At 35.2% G+C, this 22,971-nt stretch overlaps 1 protein-coding gene across 7 annotated transcripts in view; it reads left to right on the forward strand.

The window, feature by feature from the left end:
• The window catches only part of anks1b (ankyrin repeat and sterile alpha motif domain containing 1B), a 209,180-nt gene that overhangs the window by 175,256 nt on the left and 10,953 nt on the right, over window positions 1-22,971 (forward strand). For all 7 annotated transcript variants that reach the window (XM_059026989.1, XM_059026990.1, XM_059026992.1 and 4 more), the window contains 3 exons: window positions 16,439-16,546; window positions 21,257-21,445; window positions 21,788-21,913. In XM_059026989.1, coding sequence (XP_058882972.1) covers window positions 16,439-16,546; window positions 21,257-21,445; window positions 21,788-21,913 — 423 coding nt within the window. The remainder of the gene's footprint in view (window positions 1-16,438; window positions 16,547-21,256; window positions 21,446-21,787; window positions 21,914-22,971) is intronic.

Below are 22,971 nucleotides of genomic sequence, written 5' to 3' on the forward strand. Positions count from 1 at the left end.
CTATTTTGTTTCAAGTATTATTCTGGTGGTCTGATCTTAGACATTATGTGTTTAATATCTGTTTAAGTAATTTAAAGTATTTATGCATATTAATATTATAATCAGTGTTCCGCGTTTGCGGTTTATTTCGAACTTTACCAAAAAATTACAGGATTTTTTTTTTTTTACTGGACGTTGGTTTTTACTGATTTATACCCGATTTTTGTCTATTCAATATTTTCCCAGTAGTATTTTCTAGGAAATACACAATGTTTTATTAAAATGCTGTTTTATTTTGACTCTGACATTTGTAATAAGCAGACCTACACTGTATCCTGGGATACAGCAGACGTTTAGACGTCAGATGGTCAAATAATGTTCAAATGTGGTTCTCTGTCACTTCACAAACACATTATCACCTGATAATGTTGGCCAATCAAAGTCTGATTATTGTGGCAATTGCTGGGTGTAGTACTAGCTTTTGATCAAAAACAATTGAAATACATGCACAAAAATATAATATTTTTAGTGAATGAGGAATGGGGAGAAAACGTAAATCAGTTTATGAATATTCAAAAGAAAACGAATGTTTCGAAGTATACAAAAGGTAAAAATAGCAGAAGTGGGCCAGATGAGGCACGTATCCATTTATGAAGCTTTTACACACACTTTAATAAAACAGAGCGCAGAATGACTGTGTTAATGAGTTTGTCAGAGCGCAGTGCTTTGCTGGAGAGCCACTGTTTATTGCAGAGTATGTATCGGTGACTTTGTGCGACAGCATTATCTGTCCATCAGCTAAAACACTGCCTAACGCCGACAATCTTAATCGTAAATATTTGACAGAAAATGGTGATGCTTTAGTTGGTAAACCTATATGGAATGCATTGACGGAAATGTCCAGTGTGATTTTTGACGTGTCTCCCAATGGCTTGCACCACCCAGTTCTGTAAATTTTCTTTTCTTTTCATGATTTCAAGGCATGTACTTCATCATACATGCCAGGGACATTATTAATCAGAAACCAGAACTGCCACGCATCATATTCCACATGTAAAGTGTATATACTGAGATTTTTCCCCCCCCCCCGATTTTTTTTTTTATAGATGTTTCAATTAAAAACAGTTTTTTACCTATTTTTATCCCTATTTTAATATATGTAAAATAAACTCTGAAAAATTCATGATTTTTTTTTTTTTTAAAACGATAACAACCGAAAACGCGGAACACTAATTATAATGTATCATTTTCTCAATAATACATATTTAACATTTTCATATAAAGATTAACTAGGTTTGGCCCGTTGCCTTTTACTACAAAGCATGGTTGGTATTCATCTCTGCACACAGGAAGTGACTACGAATGTTTTAATGAATAGTACTATAAATGGCACCAATTAAGTAATAACAACTTTTCTTTTTTATGTCAATAACTTGTTGCCATGACAGCTACTGGTTGCTATAGAGACCTCATCAGTGTACAGTGCAGATTTCCGTCTGTGTTTTCTTCACTTTATATTTAGCAAGTGTATCTACTCCTTAATAAATAAATACACACACACAGATATGCACGCACAGTGCTTAGAATTTGTAAATATGAATATCTTAGAGGCAACCTGTTTGTAATACAAATACTGCATAATCCCAGACCAGCACAGTAACAATAAAATAATGTTAGCTTTTAATTGCACATTTTTCAGTTTTAAGTCTAATCTGAGGTGTTAAAATGTTAAAGCCATTGATGTATACGAATGCTGTCAAATATAATTGAATCTACTGTATACAAAACATGGTAAGCTAGATGCAGGGAGCTGTTAAGACTGATAACATGGTGCTGTACAATTTTGGTTCAAGTAGAAAAATCTTTAAAAAAAATAAGGACCCCACACCGGTGCTCAAAATGTATAATTAATTTATTATTTATTTTCAAAATGCTACAAACAGCAGGATATGGAGTACATTTGTGTTTTTCTTTCTAATTCTGCATTTTTGATACTGTAAATATAATGCACTAAAGAGAATGTGCTTGTGAATTACCGCAAGTTCCCCTGAGAAATCAACCCGTTTAAGAACTATAAAGAGCTGGTTATAGCCCTCCAAAGAAACTGAAAGGATAAGTTGGTCAGAGATTTGGTCTAAAATTAATTATTTGATTTTATTAGCTGTATTTGTGTTTTTAAAGGATTGTTTTAAATTAAATGTGGATTGTAGTGTGTCAGGAACCGGTAAAGGATTACCGTGAAATCGGCAATATCAGATAAGATCCGGAAGCTGATAAGATGAACTCTCTGCAGTAAAGACTGTGCATCTCTAGAGTGTCATTTGTAAATTTCCAGACTGCTTTCAGAATTGTATTTAAGATTATATATATATATATATATATATATATATATATATATAAATTCACAGGACTTATCCTGGCAGCTTCAGGTTTTGACCATGTCTGGGTGAAAGGTGTATTTTGTGATAAGGGTTATGGATTGTGCTCCGCTCGCTGCTTGGCAGGGTTGCAGTGAACAGGACTATAGTCTAGTCTAGGTCTGTACCCATCACCCTCTTTTCTCTATTAAAGTGCCTTTAAATGAGGGATGGACAAAAATAGCAGCTTTCTGCAATAAAGGGAGAATAGTAATAATGATCTGGTGTATGACCTCATCATTGTGCACTAAACATGGACATGTCAATAGAGTAGCTAATACTGTACTTATTATTCACTAGGCTGAAGAAGAGCCAGCTTTCAGATAACAGATACAATCTGAATGTGTTCATGCTTGAGCAGGCACCACTTGACTGATCATTATCTTAACTGACTTTTAGTAGGGCACATTTAGCTGGCTCTGAAGCTATAAAATATTATTTCAAAGATAACTTGGCTGTGGTATTAGTTCAAATGTTTCTTCAAAATAAATCTGTTCTAAATGCCTTACAATGTTTTTATTATCACCTTTGTTAAATGCATTAATTAGACGGTGTATCCTGCAAATAGAATGAGTATTAGTCAAAAACATAGAAGGCTGGTATAATATACATCCTCACAATCTGGTTCTTCTTTTTAAAGCTTTGAGAGATTTAATTTGCTATTTGAATGTATACAAATGCATGCTTGTTTCTTTTTGGTCCCAAAAGATTAAAAAGGTTTACAAAAAAAGAAAAACAGTTATTATAGGGACCATTCTTTTTTTATTATTTATTTATTTTTTGTCTACTGCAGCAGAATACAGCATAATCAGATGTGCTCGTAGTCACACCTGGGACAGTAAATTGGATTTTGTTCCATTAGCATGTCAGTACCTACATCATTTGTTTATAACTGAAACTGAATGGCAGGGTAATTGGTCGATGTTATGCTATAGTGCGTCAAATGCAATATTGTGTTAAACATATAAAATACAGTGGTAATCACATAGTTCAATCACATGTTTTGCTTGGACTGTTATCCAGTAGATTGTAAAATATATTCCTTTGTTTGCTGTAAAAGAAATAAAATAAATAACGTTATGAAAAATAACATTGATTTGTTTAAATTGTTCCATAAACACATCAATATGTCCAATCTAATAGTAATTTGGGCTCTTAATTGGTAAATAAAGAATAAGCAGGATTATTAATAAAGAGATTATCATTTGGTATGCATGGCTGCAGTAGAGTACCAGTGTGTTCAGCGGTTGCTATCAATCAAATCGTTCATTGGTACTGCAGTAATCTTTAAAGCTTCATTCCCACACAAAGGATGTCTTGCAGGGCTTTAAGAAAATAGCAATAGAGCAGAGGAGCATTTAAATGATTGCAGGACTGTGCTGCCTTAGGCAGAACAGACAATGCACTCCAGTCACCTGTGCTGTGAGGGAGCATGCAAGAGCTTGTCTCCTAGATCTGGCAGAATATCCATAGTACACGGATGCAGAGAGAGAGAGAGAGAGAGAAAGAAAGAGAGAGAGCAAGCAATCAGACACAAAGGCATGTATAAGAGCTGAGCTGCTACTGACGGAATCATTACACTCATCGTAGCACGCAGAAGATATTGATGCAAGACTTGCTTGAGTATGAACCTGGCAAAAGCCGATTTAATTTCTAAAGCCGTCGTTACAATTACTGTGGGAATCTCTCATTCCGATACCTTCTTTATCTGAGCCGGGGCTGCTGTGTGAGTCATCCACAGAAAGAGAAAGGTGTCTGTGAGGTACTAAGTCTCAGCTGCAGATGTTATTTGCTAGTTCTCTGGAAAAAGATTGAGACTGTTGTCTAATTTAACTTCTTTGTGAAGCGGCAGCTGGTGGCAGGTGAGTCAGTTTTGATTAGTTTTGAAATGGTGCATCTTTCCAAATGCGCACAGATATCATTTCTGTTTAAACTAAATAAGTCAAGGCAAGATGTAAGCTTCTAGGTGGAACACAAAGGCAGTTATAGAATAATGATCATCTGAATGAGGATCAATGATAGTCATGATTTCATTGTCTTTATGAATATCTTTTATGTTTTGTCGATTATAATTGAAGCTGGATTTTTCAGGGTAATTCACAATGTATTCCTGCAGTGATGTGTTTCTGATATTGTATTCAGTGCAAGATAACCATGCAGTATAGTGAAATTATGTTGAGACCCAGTAAATCAAAGCTGAATATATGTGCTGTCAAATTAATTTGTCCAGTTTTATCCTTAAGGTCGTAACTAATGTCTGGTTCTGATGAATAGTAGACCCTTAATGATCTCACAGTAACATGCAGCCATATATTTAATTAAATACATGCATTGTGGTTAAAGTCTATATTACTGGTGGCAAGTAAGATTGCTCTTTTATGAATGGTTGAATGCAATATATTCCTTTTAAAATGTGTGCAAATGTAACATAATAACTGCATTTCTTTCACATTCACATGACTGAAGGAATTGGAGTACTACCTCGCTGAGTAAATCCCTATGAAGTTAAGTTTATCTAGGCACTGCTCCCAGCTACAGTACCACACACAATAACTTCCAGATCAAGAGGGCCACTGTCCTCTGAGCAGCTAAGTAGCGAGATATATATATATATATATATATATATATATATATATATATATATATATATATATAGATATATATAGATATATATATATATATAAAAATAAAATTCCAACAGTCTAGATTTAGGCCAAATGTATCACCAACATCAGTAAAAATGCCAGCATGAGTTTGGATTTGAGTAGCTCCTAAACTTTGTGCAAATGTGCCGATAGACTCTTCTAGAGAGTGGTGTATTTTTAGTGGAAAATTTTTATCTACAGCAGCTGTTATTTTACTTTAACACATACAAATGTTATTTGCCTTATCCACTGTGCTTTTCAACCCCATGGACAAACTGCATTATTGTTGATGTAGAAATAATTAAATACATTTGGTATGCAATCTAAAACTATTATAAAATGATGATATTTGTATGAGTATATACGCATAATACGAATTTAAATGGGGCAAAATTAAGATTTTATTTGATCTGCTTTATATATTGGGTCTAGGTTATAGAACATATAGAATGCATACCTGAACTATGTAGCAGTTAGCTAAAAGATCTGCTCTTTCTTGCAAAAACAGTTCAGTCCTAGCATTTGTAGCTCCTATTCTCTTTGCCAGCCTTCTACTCTCGCTCTTCAAACTGTGTGTCCTTCTGGCCTCTCTGAGCAGATGCTCCTCTATTAAATTGCAGTAAATGCCAGCTGAGGTTGTAGGTTTGTGAATTATTTGTTTCACACAGGCACTGAGCAGCCATTCATTTTCACTTATGCCTGTCTACATTGGACTCCAGTTCCTATACCTTACCTGGGCCCAAGCCCATAAAAGCTCTCTCAGTCATATCACATACTGTACAATAGTAGAACATACCAGGAATAAATATGCATGGAAATAATACAAACCAATGTCATTGATTGCATCATTATATGTTACACTTTCATAACACTGAAATCATAAAATAGTGAATTGCTTGAAATTGGTCATTTCAGTAATGATGGCTTTTGGGTCATATTTAGCTACAGTTATCTTTTTTTGAGGTCATAATTTAATCCAGAGATATCCTAAACGTATTACAGTGCATCACATTTCACAGCTATACCATTTTGGATTCTAAAGCATTACATTTAGATTAGACCTGTCTGAAGTGTCCATTTTCTTCCAAATGCTGTCCAGAAGTATGTAATGTGTGTGTGTGTGTGTGTATAATTATATATATTATATATATATATATATATATATATATATATATATATATATATATATATATATATATATATATATATATATATATATATATTTAATGCACTTTAAAACAGTGATGGTATAAATACATCAAAATTATAATTGGCAGCATTATTATTTCACAGGCTGACTCCCACACAATAATAATAATAATAATAATAATAATAATAATAATAATAATAATAATAATAATAATAATAAATCCTCTGATTGTTTGTTTCCTATTTGGAAATTAAAAATATTTAAGAAATTTCAAATAAAAACTGACAAACTATACACTGGAATTGTTAAAAGCATATTAAATCATAAGGTCATTGCCTATTGCTTTTAAGTTCAACTTACAACCTCATGCATTGTGTGCATAGCAGTAGTTCCCTGCATAGTTGCTAGGTAACAGAATAGCTCATTTTCTCACTCCAGTTGTCTGTACATTACTTGCTATTTAAAAACAGATTAGCTGAAAAGGGCCATTATTACTGAACATAAGATAGCCTAATGTCATTATTTTGTGTGCTATTTATTTTTAAAATTACATAAAATAAAAAAGGATGGTGCATACAAAACTACGATGCTTAATAGGAATGTATGCATTTGTATATGTTGCATCAAGATTACGGTTTGGAAAGGTAAAGAGTTACTGTATATGGAAGGCTTATTCACTGCGTACAGGTTATAGTGGTTAATGTCCTTATCTGTCCCATTTTGGAGTTATTTTATTGATAGATGCTAATTTCTTGCATGTAAATCATGCCACTGGGTAATAGTACGGGTTTAAAAAAATGCTGCAGCACTTTACTGCTCAGAAAATGAGATATCGAAGATTTTTTATAAAGAACATTTGTCTCGGCTTGTAGACACTCTGATGTACACTAGTACATACCTTAAATTTACTGTACTGTTGAAGAGAAATGCAAGTACATCTGCACATACAATTAAAACACTCACAAACTTGTGAGCCGTCTGACCTTAAAATGTATTACAATAGGACATTTTAAATCTGTTTGCATGGTAACTACACATTTGTTTTCTTCAAATTTTCTTTTCTCCTTATTAGCTTCAGGGGGAGTAAAATGCTTTCTGATTTATGGAAGGTGCAAATAGTGCAAACCATTCTTTCAGCATTGTCGCTTACAATGCCTTGCTCTCAGTAATTTGCCATTTGATTTTATATATATATATATATATATATATATATATATATATATATAAGAACCGAACCAGGTCACCTCAATTAAATCACCTTTTATCCCAATGGCCGCTGGTGGTTAACAGATTCCTAATGTGTTATTTTCAAATGGTGACCTTCATCATTTGGAGATGTGTGCACTAATGTGTGTGTGTAGCTTGCCATGCCTCAGCAGTACAGCTTGTTTCTTTAATGAGGGCTGCAGTTTCATACCATAGGATTGGTTCACTTCCCTTGAAACAATGTGTAAATACAGCCATTACCATAAGATTATTCTATCATTTAAGTTCTTTTGTAAGCAAGATGTTTCTTTGTCTTTCTAATAATAAATATACAACTGCCTTTTACATTGTCCCCAGAATAAATTGTGTCCCTAGGCCTAACTCTGAAAACCTCAGGGTAACGTATTTTATATGTTTCACATTCTTAATTAACTTGTGTCAAATCCTTCCTGATTTGGCGAAGACAAATGATGATGATCCGTGTGAATAATAAAACTCCTGGGACACTGTGCTCAGTCTTTCCTAAGTTTACAGGGAAAAAATAAAAACCATGTTGAGGGGATAAGTGAAAACCCCACGCATCAAAATTTGCTGAAGCATTCTTGAGGAATCAATACTAGAGCTTTTTTTGTAGAAAATTAGCTGTAAAGTGATAAAAAATGGGATGTTAATTGTACTATATATATATATATATATATATATATATATATATATATATATATAGTGAGATAGCGGGTTGTGAGAGACAGCAGGGAGGGGGTTAAAACCTCCCTGCGAGAGAAACATGTGTGGAATGCACCTTTTTGTTTGATTGTATTGCTTTGTTTCATTTAATTTGCTAATTGATTTGTTTAATTGTTTTGTTTAGTTTAATTGTTTTATTGCTTAATTATTCCCTGCACCTGGAGATCATTATTTAAGTAGAACCAGGTGCAGGGTATAAGAGAGGAGCAGTCAGAATGCTCAGGGCTGCTGAGTAGAAGGAAGCAGAAGAGAGGTGCTCTGCTTCTGAGCAGTCATTGAAAAGTAAGTGCTGGAGACCTGCGAAGTTTGTTTGTGTTTGTAGTGTCAGGTAAGCGGCTTAGCCGTCCTGCAAGTTAGTCAGGGAATAACCTGTATAGTTAGCGCTCCAAGAGGAGCTAGATGTTTATTTTTTATTTGTTTTATTTTTGTGTTTATTAAAATATAGCGCGTCAGCGCTTGAAAACGCCATTTCTGTGTGCTGGGTCGTATTCTTAAAGGGGCAACGAACCCGTGAGTGGGTCCAGTCTTGGCCAAATGTAAAAGAATGGTGTTTTCAAGCACTGACGCGCTATATTTTAATAAACACAAAAATAAAACAAATACAAAATAAACACCTAGCTCCTCCTTGGAGCGCTAACTATACAGGTCATTCCCTGACTAACTTGCAGGACGGCTAAGCCGTTTACCTGACACTACAAATACAAACAAACTTCGCAGGTCTCCAGCACTTACTTTTCAATGACTGCTCGGAAGCAGAGCACCTCTCTTTTGCTTCCTTCTACTCAGCAGCCCTGAGCATTCTGACTGCTCCTCTCTTATACCCTGCACCTGGTTCTACTTAAATAATGATCTCCAGGTGCAGGGAATAATTAAGCAATAAAACAATTAAATATATATATATATATATATATATATATATAATTTTTTTTTATTCATTTATATTTCAACATGGAAGTGCTGGAGGATGTTTTTATATACTGCATACAGACTCACACAGGGCAGTACTGTAACATTTGTTGCAGTTTCTTAATTACATTATGGAAGCTGTCAACTATGTTCGCAGAAAACAAATGAATTACTCAAATGAGAACAACTGGCATGCCAGAGGTATTTGATTCGGATTATATGCAATACAAACAATAGATATACACCCAGTCAAAGGCAAAGTCGCTCATTGCATACATTCATTCTAAATCATCTCTCATTACTAAGTGGCAGTGTGCATAACAGGGAAAATGTTCAATACTAATTATTCATACTTTTTTGTACCCCCTGAAAATATTGCAGGATAGAAATGTACTACTACATCTTTAACGACCCAAGATCAAAAGCTTTACTGTGCTTCAGAATCATGGTTAAACTGTTTTATAGAATCGTGATTCTTGTAACATTTTAACAAGCATGTAGAAGGGTGTCTAGCAAACCACACCAATGTGCTATTCGCAAATGATTATCCTCTAGGGTCTAGTTAGCAGTGGGTGGCATTGGCAATTGTAGTGTGTGTTGTTTTTCACTTTTTAGAGTGTGTATTTTTTATTAAAATAGTTTTTGGGTGTATGATTACGATTTACGATTTTATGAATATCGCGCGTGACTTGAGTTTTTATCCAAAATGTGTATTTTGGTTCTTGGAGATTATTTGCTTTGTTTTTGAAGAATGTCGTGTTTCAGATAATCATGGCTTTTTGGAACTGCCATTTAAAAGAGCAAAGAAACATATTGAGCTAACACAATGACAGTGACACGGTTAGGATTAGATACAATTCCATGTCTTTTTAGTGAGGGAAAATATAAGAAAGGTTTGTCTATGAACTTGATCCATGTATTTGTTTTATCTGTATTTACTCTCCAGGATTGCCTACTACAATGTATTTACAATAATGTTCCAGTAGATCACAAACAAGTATTTTCAACCTTTGCACATGTCTAATGTGAGAATGTTAAAATAGACACAGGATTCTCCAAGGTCCTGTTTTCCAAATTGAGTTGATTTTCAGGTTGCTGAGAAGTATTCTGCTTTCATGTTGTGTTTTCTTTATTAAGTCTGTTGGGCAATCCTGAATCTGAATACACAGGGAGGCATGAAATAGCATCCATTTCTTTCAGTCAGCCCTGCAATTATGTATAAAATGAAATAAAAAAAAACCCTTCCACTTGAATATCGGCACCTACATCGACAGATCATGTATTCATTTTACACAGAGACAAATATATTTAGGAGAGTCCTTTCAAAGACAGTTGAAGGCTATGTATTACATACACATTATCATCTCAAGCAAATTATTAAAACACTTAACACGAAGTCACTTTGTGGCTTGGAACTTGGTTTCAGGAGACTAGGTTTCAGTAAACTGCATGGCACACCAGGAGAGACTTGGGGTTTGATACAGCAAAGTTGCCTAAAACTGGGTCTCCTGGAACCAGGTTTGAAGCCACTGTTCCTGAAAAAGTTGCTTTGTGTTCCCTCAGCTTTACAGACACCAAGGGTCAGATTCTCAATCTGTTTACTCCAAATTGGTGTTGGCAAGAATTCAGTAGAAAATACAATTCTAAACTGAAAGGAAAACAACTAAAGACTACTTCCAAGCCAGTACATTAAATGTCTAAGGTATTTATTTCTGGTTTGGTATCTTCATTGTATGCATTTTTAATTTCTGAACAAACTGTGGTAATGACGAATTGCAGAAAATGCTAGCCAGAATATAGATGCTTCAGTACTGTTGAGCTTTCCTCAACAGCACACTAATCTAATAAGATTCTAAACTGCCTCTCTAATTTGAAGCTCTTCTTACTGTAGTTACAAAGATGCTAATTCCATGTCCAAGATAACGCAAAGCCCATTACCATCCAACTGTAGTATAAAAATCACAAGTCAGAAGATGTTCCATTGCTATACCTTAACCAAGCATAGGGTTCTTGTAAATCCAGCAACCCTGAAATAAGGTTTGTTGCTTTCCATTTTCAAAGCAGTTTGTTCAAAGGAAAGTGTAGTGTAATGCAGAGGGAATAAAGAGAATATAGAGAGAAAAAAGAAAGAAAGAAAAAACACTATAATATGGGTCAGTTTTGAACTTGTGCTTCAAAGAAAATCAGGTTATTGCATATCAAAAGTAGGCTGTCTTCATGCTGAGTAAGGATATTGCTCAAAGTACATGACCTACGTTTACCAAGCTGTTTGTTCATTACTCATATCCACAGGGCAAAACAAATAACAACTTGCCTGCAGACAGTTGAAACTGGGAACATGAATATCTACTACCAGGACTATAGAGCAGCCAGCAGATATCTCTATTTGTGGCTTAGTCTGAGCACTTCCATGCTGTACATGTTTTTCTATTTAGTATGGCAAATATAACAGTATGTATAAGCATTTGAGGGTTCCATGTGGGCATCCATGCACTGTTACAAATACCGTATTTGTATGGTAAATTTACCTTAATATTGACATGTTTGACAGGTAAGAGTTCAATATTAGTGTAAAATACTTTTAAAAAATGATGTCAGTTTATAATAAAGAAGTATACACTAGAATTAATCAAAATTTACCGTAAAAATAGGATTTTTTTTTTTTTTACAGTGAATTGAATTTCAATTTGTGGAAGTGACTTTGATCAGTTTAGTTATGCTCTTCATACTAGATCCTTGTTGAAAAATATTTGTTTTGCCATGTTAATCCATGTACAGTAATGGGTCACAATAGCTTTAAAGACTAGATACTTTTTTTATTATAATAATTATGATACTGTAGATTCTCAAGGAAAGTAAAACGATGTAAAGAAGATTTGATGGAAATTTGAGGACCACACCTATCCAATACTGTGCACATTTCTCTTCACTTGGCTGTAGTGAATCCCGGGGATAGGTCTAGTGGGCATTGATGTCATTTCAAAACAGTGTAATGTTGAGCTTTCTCCTTTGGATGAAGACACTTGGGAAAAGAAGGTTTGAACATCCCATATATTGTAGATAGCAAGAATGTTACATAACCTGCCTTGCTGGATGGTAAGGATCATCTTTTAGAGAGCAGTTTTATTGATCAGACATTTGTGTTCCAGTTTCTAACATTTCTCTGCTTTTACATTTTAGAGATCTGCATTTTAATCCAAACAATCCTACCCTTAGGCTATCTCCGACCTGTATTTATTGTTTTCTGTCTCCACTGAATATAAACATGTTGAAATTGCTTGTTTTTTATTTTTAAAACAAAACATTTGCATCTCATTAATATTCCTTGTGGAGTATATTCCTTTATCAAATATTAAAAACATAATCTGTAATTCACAGCAAGTGTAAACAATACCAGTACAGTACAAACTATTGAGCCTTTCTTAAATGTTCTATTAAAAGAAGATGTTAAGGGTATCATTAAAATCTCCTTCATTTCACCCCCAGTACTCTTAGCTTGAGACCAAACTGGTGAAAATCTGCTACATCCAGAGAATAATAATGGTACATGTCCTCCTGTAAATGGTGCCAAAATTAATACTTTATACCCTCTGAATCTGCTTAATATTGACCTTTTTAAATGTTTATTATCCTGTAATATGTGTGGTCTTAATCATCATGTATTACGGTTTCAGTACTCAGGACATTTTGCATGTTTAACAAAGTGTCTGCCATACTTTATGTTTGGGACTGTCTGGGCAGTCCTGAGCAGAGATTATTTCTGCAACAGCCCGTAAAAGCTACACACACTTATCTTAAGCATAAAGATATATATATATTAATGATTGAGAAGAACAGCACACATTTTAGTTGTATGCGAGATCTAGGTTAGATTCCAAGGACCCTCACTGCAAAACTGGATTGCTGTTATGTCTATAAAAAGGTCAATACCTTATAGTGAGGTCTTTTTTGATCGACCCATCATAACATATCTATCGCCAATGTGCAGCAAAAGAAACCATGCAAGTTTTTATTTATTTATTTTATTTTTTAACATCAGTAGTAACTTGTAAGGTTTTCCTAAAAGATTATTTTGTCAAGGAGGATTCCAGCGGTTCTGTAAGGAAAATTAAAACCCATACATTCTGCACACGAAGAATGCAAATCATCCGTATGATACAAAACCCTACTAGTATTTTAAAGACTTTTAAATGACATTGCTGATGTTGCCATTTGCTGCTGTATGTCCTGCAGCAGTACTGTCTGTGGCAAGAGTCGGCTATATAGTGAGTTGTGCAGTACAGTGAACTCCAAAGGAAGAGGCTGCTGCATCTCGCTCTACTGCAGCCCTGTCAATCTGAATGTGCTTGAGGGTTTCCAGGAGGCTTGGGCTGAATTAGAGATCTCGTATTTTAAAATGTTACACAGTTTCTACATCTTAAACACTGTTGGTGGTCTATTTCACTGATAAAGGTGACAATTTGTCTCGGAGTATACAAAAAGCAAGGATCTATCACATGTTGCATACATTGTGCAAGATATGGCTGGGAACGACAGAGAGTAAAAACAAAACAAAACTATACAATATGGAGAAGGGAACCATGAAAATGTAATATGAGTTTTACATGAATAATGAACTGTGTTTTAATCAGAGTGTATTTCATGCTGCTGTGAGTGCAGAAAAGCTGTAATTCATCATCAGATCGTTATTATAGATGGCTGGGTTTTTTTTTCTTTTCTTGCCTTTTGAATAGCCCATTCCAGTCATGTTAACTGATAAAGGCATGTACATCCGTCTATTCCATATGAGCAGTGCTGAAGGAAAAACATTTTCTATCACAATGAGCTATTCTGACAAGACTGATGAGAAGCCAGTTAATAAAAGAGTCTGTTGGAATTAGGCGTTTGGAACCTACAGATATAATTTTAGGATTGAGACACAGTAAAAATAAAAATAAAATGCCTATTAATGAATTCCTTTTATAACATTTCAAAACATATTACAATTTTATATTGGGAACAAACAGAAACATACAATATAATACAATGTTGTCAAGAATGTTTCAATGAGGTGCAGTTACGGTGTCATGTTATTTTAGGTTCTTTGTTGATTCTTGTCTTTGTAGATTCCAAGCCACCCCCAGCACTGAATATTGAGATTCTGAATGTGGTTCTAGAGCTAGTGTTAAATAAAGCCAGACACATTACTGTAATCTTAAAAATAATTTCTCTGAGACAGTCTGGTCAGCTGTCCAAAGTTCATAGTGAAGCTGACTTGCTGGCCATGGGCAGTCACTAGTTGGCAGCACCCTTTCTTTCCTCCTGTTGGAAAGAAGGGGTGCTGCCAGCAGAACCAGTCTGCTGAGAGTGCGCATGTACAGTGGTGCAGATACCGCATTTCTGCCAAGTGCTGTGGGGATAGACAGACAGACTGATACAAGGACTAATCGTTTTGTTCACACAAAACCCAATTATGAACATATTCATTACAGCACGCTAAGTGCTTGGCTCCCAAGGATAGCTTTGTAATGATGGTAAAGTAATTATATTTTAGTTAGTAATCTAAAATTCTCATTGTTTGTGTGTTGGTGGAGTGAAGGAAAAAAGGGATTGAAAGGTAGGCATAAAAAATGCATTTCACAGACATCGCTGAACTCAAATCTATTCAAGCTTATCAAGACGGCTGTAATTGAATTCCTTTAAATATCTTAATTAAAAACTGCCACTGCATTGACTATTCAAGATGCAGATATTATGTTGCATTTCAGTGAAATAACTACTGTTTTAAGGAATCTTTTCATTATACTTTTACAGCTGAGATGTGGTTATATTTGCCAGCAATGGTGGCCTCACATTAACTTAAATGTGACATTCGATGTCCAAAATTAATAATTCAATTTTTTACAGTAAATAAAACAAAAGTGAGTATTCTGACCCTTGCACCTCCCTATCTGTGCTTGTGTTTTGAATCTGTATCAAGGACATTCAAGCTAGGTTTTTATAGTTATGTGAACTTGGTGGGAGAAAATCACTATTTGTCCAAAGAACTGGAAACTGCATGCTAAATAAAAACCTCCCTGGGTAGATTCAGCAGATTCATGTAAGAGCTGTTCCTTGCTGATTGGCACACATATATCTTGAAGTTGTGTTTGTATTTTCAGTCATTAAAATGTAATATACTTTATACACAATAGTAGTTTTTCATTGTTGCTTTCAGTAAAAGTGTAATATTGTAAGGCTAAAATTGCATTGATACGGGCTGTGAAAATATTAATGTTTGACATTTTATCATAACCAAGTGCCACTAGTTAAGTTTGTTCACTGTTAACTAATTAACCAACTTCATTAAATCAAGATAGTGAAACTGCCACATGTGTTGCAAAGCCAGCTGCTTATTATTCTGTGAGTTGAATAATGGGCTGTGACAGAGCAGTTTCCAGTGGTGTTCTTCCTGTACCAGCAATCAGCCAGACAACAGAAATGTGCAGGGATACATTGATCTGCAGAAACATGTCCTTTTCAGTTTCTTGTCTCAGGTGATTAAAAAAAAATCTATGTAAAATCTTCCCAGATAGTGTCTGTTATAATGCACATACATATACTGTAGGAGTCCAAGAGTTGGGAAAACTGCAGTATGTGTATTCCAGTTGTTTGAGAAATGTTCAACATTAACTTCTTACATATTTGAACAGTAATAATTTAAATAAATAAATAAACACATACTGTTCACTTTGTTTCTCACAATAGTCCTGCAAGCCTGGTAATAAAATTAGCTGCTTAAGTCTGCAGAGAGGTGAAAAACACTAACTTAGCCAAAGCGTCTCAAATGTGATCAAGCAGAGAGTGGTCTGACATGTAAAAGTAGTGTATTGTCATTGAAATTAGAGCTCATTAAATCCTATGTTAAATCCATCTCCAGGTTCTTTTTGATGTTTTTTTTGGATCCTACTTGAATGTGAATCCCATCAAATCTTGCAGCAAAAACAAACCATGCCTAGCAATTATGTAATGTGTTGATATCTGGCTCCTCATTGCACGGTGGCTGTGATTCTGGTATAAAAGCATGCTTAGCTCTTATAGAGCCGCATACCACTGTAAAAAAAAGAAACTGTGGGAGCTTTGAATCAGCTGTCAGAGCGGCTGATATTTCATACTAGCGCTAGACCATCTGCTTTAGTTTGGGATTTACAGTTTGAAATACAGCGAGACACCACTTGGAAGGTTGGTTGTTTTATGTCATAAAGCTTTTTTTCTATACATAGCCACAGGCTATGTGCATGAGTTAAGTATCACAGCAATGTAGTTAATAATAGGAGCTGGGCATGCCATCCTAGTGGTTCTTTTCAGACTTAAGTGAACTCTGTTTAGTTGTGTTTGGCAGTGTGTGTAAATTGCTTTTTTCAAATTTTCAGGTGCTGAAGATAAGCCTCTTGGGACACAGAAAGCGAGTTTTGGCATCTCTCGGAGATAGGCTGCACGAAGAGCCGCCTCAGAAGCCGCCGAGATCTATTACCTTGAGGGTAAGTTATCCCTAAAGAGAGCATCAGTCTGAATTTTTCGGGTTATTTTTTTTGTTCAGTTCAAGGGGGTGGGGTTCGTTTTTTATTATTATTTGGCAAAATCGATTATTTTCACTTGTTAAAAATAAACACCTCTCAAACACATCAATTTTCAGTTTCTATAATACGTTGAATGTATGTTTTAACGAATACATGAAGTGAGGATGTCCGCATTAGGATTCCGGCAATGTAGAACTCTGCATTCATTTTCAGTTCCTGAATTGTGAGAAGTAACAGATTTGACTAGCGGTCTGTAGTAATTAATCTCAGCATACAAGAAGTTATTTGCATTTTTTCCTACAAGCATTCGTCATGGTACTCTGATTTAAGGTTTGATGTTTATGTAGCTAGAATAATAATGTTAATCATAATAGTAATAATAATAATTAGGCAGCCGTTGTACACAATAAAAACTTTTATATGCATTAGGAGAAGCATAAGTGTACAACAGCTTTATATTTACAGTAATATTTTCGGTTCATCACTAAATAAAACCGTAACGGCAAAAGACTAACTGGTGACGCCATGTTGCTGGTTTGTTTGTGTGGGTTTCTGGTTGCTAAGCCTGTTGCTAAGCAAATGACACATTGATGCAAATTATGGGTATTATGTAGTGTACAAAATTGATGATTGGTCAGTTGCAATGTCTTTGCATACTGCCCGCCTTCTAAAATCAGTTTTCTTTATGTAGAAAGACAGTAGTGCATGACTGACATTATTTAAAATATGTTGCCAAACCGACATTTATCGGTAAAATAAATAGGTCTTCTGGGTTTTTTTCGGTTATCGGTTAAAACCGAAAACCTCAAGCCCCAGTTGTATGTAACTATGTCTTCTTTGTATATCAATGATGACATTGTTACAGAACAATTAATTCAGTGCACTGAATGTTCAGTAAGAAAATGTGAAGATACTTAGTTTATTTATTTACTGGTACTTTAAAAGCTGCAGCAGCCCCAATATAGGTAGTGTTCACAAGGATATAAGCCTGGTGTATAAAATGTATAGAAAAAATAGAATAGAAAGGGTTATTTTGCAAGCGGCATATATATGAATGATTTATAATGATTTCTTGGTAGTACAGTGTGCATTACAGTACATTCTATTATACTGCCAGCAAAGATGAGTGACCCAGCAGATATGCCTGCTCACATACCTGTTCTTTGGTCATCAGCCTGCAGTAAAGGTCTGCTAAACTAGCAGAATTCAAAGAGGAGATCGGTAAATACCCAGATCTGGAGCATATTTGTGAGGATCACTGTTTCTAAATTTCCTTACATTCCTGTCTCGAGATGAGCTTAAAACTGCTGTTGCTAAAGCCTGTTCTAAGTGAAGTCTTCATATCTACAACTAGGTGCATTGAAAAGATGCTGCCAAATAACAGTATCACAGCTACACCCTGTTAAACAACTTTCTTTGTTGTTAGTTTTTTTTTTTTTATAAAGAAATATTAAATCGACGTTTCAGCTTTTTGAAAAAACAACATTTTTATAAGGAATGAAGAAATACAGTGTAGTTATTCTAGTGTCCTGTTTTATAACCATTGAAGCAGTGACCTACCCCCAAATCAGATAATCCAATCTTATTTGATGCTAGGAAATACTGCCTATACAGCCACTTTATACCACCCAGCTGTTCAGTTTGTTCAGTTTGAGTAAAATGTTGTGGGTAAGTTGTTGTGCTATTGGTTGTATTTGATCATAATTATTGTATTACAGATATTTGTATATAATGTCATTTTGCTGTTATTTTTAAGATTATCACTTAAATGTTTCTATTTAAGGCAAAGTCAGTAATGCTCTGTAAATCTCTATTGTGCTTCAAATGATATTTTAAAAAGGTTTAATCCTAGAGTCGGCACCAACAGATCATCTTGATGAGTAATGGAAACTGGACTAGGCAATGAACTGCATGATATTCTGTATACATAGGGGCAGTGTTGGCAGCACTCTTCTCAATGCAGTAATATATGCTAAGTACCCCCAGGGCTTCTGTGTGGTAATTGTGTTCTAGGGAGGGGGTTTCAGTGTGCAGGGGGTGGATTTACTGCTTGGGTTAGTGAGGAGACTGCAGCAAATGCATGGTGAACAGAATTCCACTTGAAAAGGAAAACCATCACCCCTTTGGTAGGCTTACATGATTGATCTGTATAATGCACTAGACACATCAGCTTGATGGGTTTATTAAAGTGAACATTATTTCATCATTTACAGAATAATTTACATTCATGAACCGTAGCTGTTCAGTGGTACAGAAGCTACATTCTATTTCATTATGGATGGGTTGTGCATGCTCCCAGTCTCACAGGGCTGAGCAAAGGTCCTCAATCCATAGAGATGTTCTCTCTTGTTTTTGTTGTACTTGTAACACAAGGGCCTATGGAATTTATTTATTAGGGGTGGGCACCAATATCGATATTTTGATGTGATGTCGATATCGTTCGATATCGATAATAATTTCCATATTGCGATATCGTGTGATAAAAAAAAAATTCACGTACGCTTGCAGAGACATACTTTTTATTGATAATACTGCTAAAAATACAAATGCACTATAATTCAAGTTTATTTAGTATTAAGATATAACTGTGAGTGGTACGTAGTCTCGTACGCAAACCACACATAAAGTATGACTTTACCATTTTATTCCATTGATCGGCGTTTTTTCTTTTTCTAAGAACCCGATTTAACAAATCTATTTCAAACATTCAGTAACTATAAATCAAGAAAAACAACAAATCCGCAACCTGTGTACCCTCACTCGTATGCTATACTCCCATTTCTTCATCTGTTTCCAGGGTTGCCAGATTTCTGTAGGGTTTATAGCCCAAAGTCACTTCAAAAACAGCCCAATTATTTGTTTTAACTGAAAGCAAGCTTATTATTAACACGTAGGCCTATGCATCAAAAAAAAAAAAAAATCAAAAGCTTTTGTAAGAAAAGATACCTAGTTTAAATTTGATAAAAACTACAAGCTCCAGTACAGCTCATCCACACGTCACTATCAACAAATTCGTACGGAAGCTCTGAAGGGACAAATCAACATTCATACCACGCCAGCAACTGAATTACAGCGTGATCCCGTTATTGAAATACTAATGCTGGTACTGTATCCCAAACAATATTGCAAACATGAAAACAGTTCAATCTTTTAAAGTTATACCACCAATCTAATTACATTATCAACCCGCAACTCCTTAATATTTCCTGCGGCTGTGTTTTTGAAGTAGCCCAATTCTGCTGGAAAACTGCGGACCTGGCAACATTGCCTGTTTCCTCTCACCAGCCAATCCCTTACTGGAAACTATATTCTGTTTTCAAAAAGTGCGTGCATCAACTAATTAAGAAACGTGACCATCTTTTTTAAAGGGGTACACACCTAAAAACAAACAACACAAAAAAACATCATAAACAGGAAAATCGGCTTAAATAATTTGATAGCTGTATATATCATTTATTTTTTCTTCCATTCAGAACGTGCTCACAAGGTACCAAATGCTATTTGCATGCTGCATTAAGCACTATTGGGATTATTCTGAGATATACGCATGCGTCAGTGTGGTTCATTGCATTTTTTCCATGCGGTTACTTACACTGTTATTAATGTAATTTTAAAATGTGAACTTTTGGCATTATAAATGAGATGTACTTTTAAAACATCAAAACGCATCTCAAAATAATGCAACATTCAGCATGACACCATACTTAATACTTTTAATTGTGTCGTGCATTTATACGCAGAGAAGATTAAATTACTTCCGGATTGGCTAGTCTGTGCGCAGTGAAGTATATAAATATTTCGGTTTTGAGGCGGCTGATGATGGCATGGAGTAGTAAAACAATAGAACAAGATCTTGTGGATATTGTGAAGCTAAGTTCAAGTAAATGATTGCTTTCCCTATGCAAATATCTGTTAACGTCTATATGTTTCATATTGCAAAGTGTTATATTATATTTTCTGTGTTTTGGAAGACTTCGATATGATCTATCGAAATACATGCACAATATCGATATACAATTTTCATACCGATGCCCACCCCTAGTATTTATGATTAACAGCTCCAGATTCAGAGAAGCCCTTGACTCACGAGAGAGCAGTGCACTGCTCTGTATTCAGTAGTAGCAATACAGGAGGTGCTCTGCTTAATCCGCATACCTTTACTGAATTCATTGGCACTCTTCTTGTTGTCAGCTTGGTAAAAGGTTGACATTCGTTAGCTTTCTTAAAGCACCTTAATTCAGTGTCCTGCTAATACCCTTCCAAGCTGCAAATGTTGGTCTGTAGCGTAGGTGAAACTGTCCTGTGGGCCAAGTTAATATCAAAACAAACCTTCTACTGGTTATGTCATGAATATGGCTTTGGTCTGTTGCTGTAATAGGCATCAATATTTGTCCGATTTCCATTTTGCAAATTAGTATAATGTGAAACAGTATCACTTTTCCAGTGTTGAAGTTGATTGATTTGTAAATGAAGTACAAAGAAAGCTATTAATTGTTCCCAAGATATTATTATTTATATCTCACATAGTCCACTTCTGTATTTCCATTCAGCTAAATTATTCATCTTTGCTTTTTATTCACAATGTATTGCCTTTAGTAATCAGTCAGATTCTAAAGGGTCTGATACCTTTTGGTTATGTGGGTGACATTGAGATGATTCTTCATTTCTTAGGAACCAAGTGGAAACCACACTCCTCCCCAGCTCTCCCCATCCCTCAGCCAAAACACGTACACTACCGGTGGCTCACTGGACATCCCTCAAATTATAATGCAGGCGGATGCAAGGAGAAGACGAAATGAAAACTACTTTGAAGATGTTCCAAGGTCAAAGCTGGAGAGACAGATGGCACAAGTCAGTATGGTCAGTATCGCTCATTTTCTTCTTCCTGGATTAGCATTTGTTTTAAGATTGAAGGGCAAAGAGTAATGTTGCTTAATATGGATTACATATTTTTTAAATCTCCATTCCTGTCATATATTCCATTCCACCCTAGTAGTCATAAAAAACAAGCAGTACTAAAACATTAAAAGCATACAGGGTTCTACCTTGCCTTGATGCTTTTAAAAAACAAAAACTGTGATGTAAAATCTTTGGCCTGCATTTTAGTTTTTACACTGCTACTGAAGAAATAACATGATTGGATGCTGATATTTGTATGTGTGTATGTATATATATATTTACGGTACGTGTCTTGAATTTCAGGCAGGAGAGTGGTGTGAGCCAATTACGCTGCGACCACCCAATGAAGCCACGTCATCTACTCCTGTTCAGTACTGGCAGCATCACCCAGAAAAACTCATTTTCCAGTCATGTGATTATGAAGCATATGTAAGTATCATATGTAACATAACTAATCTTGTTTATAAATCTCTAATTCAATGGCACACAATGTGGAATGGTGTACATACACTGTAGAATGCCAAATCCAAAACAAAATAGCTATTATTTTTTATATTTGCCTGGGTTCTTTGTTTAGATTAATAAAATGAATACTGCTGTTGCTTCATATCATAATATACTGTATGAATACCATGCAGTAGCTGTTCTGTGTAAAGTGTAGCCACAGGGGCGCAGAGGCATATGTTACAGCTCTGAGCTACCTGTACTGTGTCCAGAACATAGCTGTCACTCTGCTGAAGAATCAGGAGTGAAAAGCATTTTGAATATTGTATGTGAATACTCAACAGTATTGTTCAAATGCTAAGATGCCTGAATAGTTTTTACAAAATATTCACAATCACACATACGGTATGTAGAACATATTTTGTAAATGTTTTGTTAGATTTAAACAAGTACTGTTATTATGACTTGCCAATAATCTACAAAAAGTTTTATAGTAATTGCATAGAAAAGGCTTTATCTAAATCTTCAATAAAACTGCCAAGTGAAACAGAAGGAATTCAGACAAAGAAATTACTTCTTATAACAGCTTAAATAATGTAAATACACAGCTGCTGAGCAGATATGGTATACTGGCACACAGTTAACAAATCTAATCAAGAAGCAACCGTATGCATTTAATTCAGCAGAATTAGGATTTTATTTAGGTGAGGGTCACAGTAGAAACAGCCCATCCAATATCCTGCAAGGATGTTTTGACATTTTGTCAAGTTTTCAGCTGGATGTCTTGGAAAGGACATCCACCATGGAGGGAGATTGGCATCGTCTTCCACCATGGAGGGAGATTGGCATCGTCTTCCACCATGGAGGGAGACTGGCATCGTCTTCCACCATGGAGGGAGATTGGCATCGTCTTCCATCATGGAGGGAGATTGGCATCTGCTGATTCTAGATCACAGTTGGTTCTGCTACTGAGTACAGTCAGTTTGGCAAGAAGAGCAGCATATGACATTCTTAATGAACATACAGAGACAGGTGCCTAAAGA

This window comes from Acipenser ruthenus, chromosome 7 (assembly GCF_902713425.1).
Source record: "Acipenser ruthenus chromosome 7, fAciRut3.2 maternal haplotype, whole genome shotgun sequence".
Taxonomy (NCBI): Eukaryota; Metazoa; Chordata; class Actinopteri; order Acipenseriformes; family Acipenseridae; genus Acipenser; species Acipenser ruthenus.